This window comes from Cibotium barometz, chromosome 54 (assembly GCF_041138505.1).
Source record: "Cibotium barometz isolate CiBa-2024 chromosome 54, ASM4113850v1, whole genome shotgun sequence".
NCBI lineage: Eukaryota > Viridiplantae > Streptophyta > Polypodiopsida > Cyatheales > Cibotiaceae > Cibotium > Cibotium barometz.
The window spans coordinates 4069077-4074371 of record NC_141099.1 but is presented as its reverse complement, the minus strand read 5'-3'; the positions used below and the strand labels follow the sequence as shown (position 1 = coordinate 4074371).

Here is a 5295-nt window from a genome sequence, read left to right as displayed (position 1 = left end):
GTAAAAAGATTCATACCTATTTGAATGGACAAAGATTTCAAAATAATCCTACAAAAAGCACTTTATATATGAAAAAGGATAAGCACGATTGTTGTCATTCTCTATGTAGATGACATGTTAGTGAGATAGGCACACCAATGAGGATTTCATTACAACCTTCAAGGCTAACCTTGCCTCGAACTTTGAGATGTTAAATCTTGGTCTTTTGCAATTTATACAGCATGATGATCGTATAGTCATTAAGCAGTCAAAGTACATCGAAGCACTACTCAAGAGGTTCAACATGGAAATTACAAACCGATTTCTACACCAACGGAACTTGGTGTAAAACTTAGACTCCAAGATGTTGGTGAACCATTCGACATAACCACTTATGATCAAGCTATTGTGGATGCCTAATCTATTTACGTGTCACAACCTTCAAAGTTCATAAATTGCTCAGGCACACTAAGCATTGGTAAACATATATTTAAATACTTGCAAGGCACTTAAGACCTTGGATTATTCTATGCCAAGGGAGGTGATATAGAACTACAGGCCTTAAGTGATTCCAATTGGGCAAGCGATTATGATACATGATAGTCTACATCTGGAAACTATTTCTTTCTTGGTACTTTATGCATATCTTGGCTAAGAAAGAAACACCAACTGTGGTAACCTGATCCTATGAAGCTGAATATAGAGTAGTATGCATCATTATGATAGTTGAATGTGTATGTTTGAGAAGATTGATGGAGGATCTTTGGGTCCCTTCAAACATCCCTACTCATATTCTCACTTACATTTAAAGTACAATGGCAGTTACAAAAGAATCATGCCTTTCATATGCCAGGACCAAGCATATTGAAATGCATTATCACTATGTTAGAGAGAGGAGGCTCCATGTAGGAGAGATCAATCAGATCTATTATAGTACACGTGATAATGTGGAAGATCTTTTCACTAAAGCCTTATCCCATGAAAAGTTTGAGGCATTCCGCAAAGCTTTGGGCCTCTTCCCTTTCAGAGAATGAGCTGCAATCTTTGTAAATATCACATTTGTACTACAAGGGGGTTTGTTAGATATTTGGTAGTATTTCACCGTGAGGTCATGCACTTATGCCATAGGCACTTTTGTCCCACTAGGTTTTTTTCCATGGCCATCTGGGTGTGAATTGGCACCTTTGGGTTAGCTAGTATATAAACAATCTCATTTACAGTTTACGGTTGCTTGTTCATGTGTACTTTCTCTTTGTATTTGTAGAGAGAGCTTTTATCTCTCTCCTTTGAGCTTGCCATTCTCTGTAACACTCTATATCCTTGTGTTCTTGTCATTGAGCATTATGTGAGTGTGAGTTTGACTCTCCATTTTGTGAGTTCAACTCTTCATTTTGTTAGATCCAACACACACACACACACACACATTTCTCACTCTCTCTCTCTCTCTCTCTCTCTCTCTCTCTCTCTCTAGGTTCAAGGATTTAAAGAAGAGAGAACTGTCACGTGGTAATTGGAAAGCCGCCATGTAGTAGCTCCCAAATAAGATATTAAATTTATCTCTCTCTGTTTCTCTCTCTGTTTCTCTCTTTGTTTCCAAGTCATGGGCGTTTAAAAAAAGGGAGAGCTGCCACTTGGGGTACCTAGATAGCCTCCACTTGGAAATTCCCAAATAAGATATTTAAAAAAATTGCCTCACAAATAAGATATAAAAAAAATGCCTTGTACACCACCACGGAGATCATTATTCGGTTTCGGAAATTGGAAGCAAAAAATACGGGCCTTTCACGATACGTATTTCCTTATCGTGCCTTTGAAGATGAGCATTTCCTTTGCCATGCCTTCTCCAGTGTAGTTTAAATTGCAACCTGTTGCGAGGTTTTCGATCAGCATTTTCTGCTGATTTTGTGGATCCACACTTACAGGCCAAGAAGCGATGTCCGGGCGTGGATTTAGCCAAGGAGGGCCGGGGCGGAGATTTGGGGGATCGCCGGGTGGCGTTGATCCACTGCTAAACTGCCTGTGTTGCCCCTGCATGTTTGTGTCGTCGCTGATCAGAGGACTGTTGGGCTGCCTGTGCGCGCCCTTCGGTCACTTCCGGAGAGCCCCCCATGCCGGTTTTAGGAGGCCGCCCGGCCCTCGCTTTCGTGGTGCTCGCTTTGGAGGTGGTTTCGGGGGTCCTGGGGGCGGATTTGGAGGAAGAGGTGGCCGCCCCGGATTCGGCGGTGGTGGAGGAAGGCCATGAACCACGGACACATGTACATTTGACACGTGTGTTGATCTTTCTTCATTCATTAGCCTGTGTATACGCCTGAAATAAATAAAAGCAGATAATTATTTCTTACTGAGATCCCAAAAAGAGGCGAGAAGTCATAGCAACTTGCTCCCTCATATATATATATATATATATATAATTATATAATTATTTCTTCCCAAAAAGAGGTGAGAAGTCATAGCAACTTGCTCCCTCTCTCTCTCTCTCACACACACACACACACACACACACACACATATATATATATATAGAGAGAGAGAGATTTTCATATTAACATATATGGTGCCCAAATACGACACATGTGACCATTCACTTAGAATAGGATCATGTACTGAGTTTGAAACACATAACAAAACATGAAATCACTCTAAGTGGGCTTTGGAAGTTCCTATTCTAACAATACATCATTTAAAGACTAATGCAAATTTTCAAAAAAAAATCCACGTGGGGTTACAAAATTCCTCAATGATGATTCGACTATTACAAGATGCTACCCACTTGTCTGCCTTGCTAGGCTACTCGCATGTTAGCTAGTTTAACTCCTTTGGGCCTATGATAGGTACTTGCTATCCATAAAAAATATACCTTTTAGAATTACCAAAAATTTAAGAACATCAAGCTTTGTCTTTTTCTTCATAGCTTGATATCCAACTAATGTACGTTCCAATGCAATAATACTCCTGATCATAGTCATATGAGAAGTGGGCACAAAGGTCTCATCATAATCTATGCTCTTCTCCTGAGCACTCTCTACAACAAGCCTTGCCTTGTAGCGAGCTTTATGCTTAAGCTTATAAACCCACTTCGTACAAATGTTCTTTTTACCATAAGGTAAATTTGCTAAATACCAAGTGCTATTTTTGAGGATTGAGTCATACTCATTCTGCATGGCCTGTATCCAATAATCATTTTTATGTACTTCCTTAAAAGAAACAAGTTCCTCTTCATTGTATATACTGGCAATGATGGCATAATTGGTTGTAGTCCTCACTTTGGGATCGTGTCGTGCGGACACCATTGACGTAGCATCATCTTAAGTGGCAGTCTCACTAGATGCTTGGGAGGGAACTCGATCGAGTTATCGCCTCTGTCACCTAGGATATTGTTGATGGCCACGTAACACTCGATCGAGTTACATGGTGGTTGATATCCACAAAGGCACCATGTAACTTGATTGAGTTACATGGTAGACATCCATGTATGTTCAATTAAGGTAGGAGGTGGATATCCACATAACTTGAACGAGTTATATGGTGGACATCCATGTAGGTACCATGTAAATCGATCGAGTTACACAATGGACATCTACCATGGAACTCGATCTTTATACGAGCTGCCTACGCGGATGTCCAATATGTAACTTGATTGAGTCACATAACCCATGGCATTCATGTACATGAAGCATGCACCTCAACGGTGTTGCAAAAAAATTTAAAAAAATCAATTTTCTATGCAACTCAATGGAGTTACGTAGATACATAACCCATGATGGACACGAGTGCACCTCGATGATGTTGGAAAGGGAAAAAAATCAAGAAAAAAATCATTTTCAATCAAGTTATATGTGGATACCCAACCCATGATGGACACACGTTCTTTTTAATTCATGGTGGGCATTTTAAAAAAAATGTAACTTCCACGTAGCTCAAACAAGTTATGTGAATACCCATTTTATGGTCACCACGTGTATAATGTTGCTGAATCTAAATTATTTGATTTTTTTCACGGAACTCAACCGAGTTCTATGGATAACCATTAGATGATTGACACGTGTCCAATAAGGTTTTTTTTTGTAAGCTTCGTGGAACTCAATCGAGTTATATGGTAAACAATCGTGGGGTGCCACGTGTCCCTTATGTCAAAAACTCTAACCCTAACTTGATCGAGATATAAAAATCCCTCCCTCCTCCCTTATTCTCATTGTTCACTCTTAGAGCTCCCTCTCTTCCTAATCTACATTAGTTTTTCACATAATCCTTCACCTAATCTCCAATAGACATTTTGATCATTTCCACAGCTAGGTTAAGGTTTTCATTAGGGTAGCCTCACATCATCCTCTTTAGCATGGACTCATATGAGTCCATTGAGGACCTCATAGTTAGTGATTCACCATGAGCTATCGATTGTTCGTGCGAGTGCGAGTGCGGGTGACACACCGTCTACCTTGCACATCGTGGTAGACCTAGAGGCAATGTTGTCCTCTTATGCAGCCTAGGTAGCGTCGCATATGTAGACGAGTGGCTACAAACCTAGAGGAGATGTTGTCCTCTTATGCAGCCTAGGTAGCATTGCATATGTAGACAAGTGGGTAGTGGAGTTTCATGTGGCTTAACCTTCCGCGAGGTGGTGGAAAAGCTCCCTGGCATTAGGGATTCTATTTTAGATCTATTTAGATATGATAGGGGAGTCCATCCTGTAGTTTGGGAAACCACTTCTTATTTTTAGGTGCCACCATCCAGCTATGGTAGCACATGTCTATAGTTGATATGTAGCCACTTATGGGAAGATGTTGATATGTAGCCACTTATGGGAAGATGTTGCACCATCACCACATTCCCTTATACTTTACAAAGCAATTATATGAAGAGTTTGTATTGGGACTGGAGATGGACTATAGTACCACTCGTCTTGGTAGTGTGTGAGTAGGGGGTCACATGGGCGAGTAGGATAGGCCTCAATCCCCTGGCCCTTCGAGTTATTGGTGTAGACACAAACTTTTTTGCCACTTTTGAGTGTTAAGGCTCTTGGATCATAGGTTGGGGTCGATGTATGGCAGCATCAACACGTGATGCCTGTAAGATTCCTTCCCCAACCCCTTTTTGATGTCTAGTATCTTCCCCTGTAATCAATCCCTCTTCAGAAATATAAAGACCTTGTTTCTAATTGTTTTAGCCTAGAGAGAGAAAATTATTCTAGAGAGAGAATATTCAGATTATGAATATTTTTGGATAGAAAAATAACTCATCTTATTAAAATAAGTTCCCCTGAAACAGAAATTCAAAAAGAATTTTCCAATGTGCAATTGGAGTTAATTGGAAATAGGT

At 40.3% G+C, this 5295-nt stretch overlaps 1 protein-coding gene across 1 annotated transcript; it reads left to right on the top strand.

The window, feature by feature from the left end:
• Positions 1 to 1859: 1859 nt before the first annotated feature.
• Positions 1860 to 2343, top strand: LOC147607788 (uncharacterized). Its single transcript, XM_086790060.1, has one exon. It carries the CDS (start codon positions 1913 to 1915, stop codon positions 2219 to 2221), a length of 309 nt encoding a protein of 102 aa, XP_086646186.1. The 5' UTR covers positions 1860 to 1912; the 3' UTR covers positions 2222 to 2343.
• The last annotated feature ends 2952 nt before the right edge of the window (positions 2344 to 5295 follow it).

Coding starts and splice junctions, on each gene's coding strand:
- LOC147607788 (XM_086790060.1), top strand. CDS start 1,913: ATGTCCGGGCGTGGATTTAGCCAAGGAGGGCCGGGGCGGAGATTTGGG.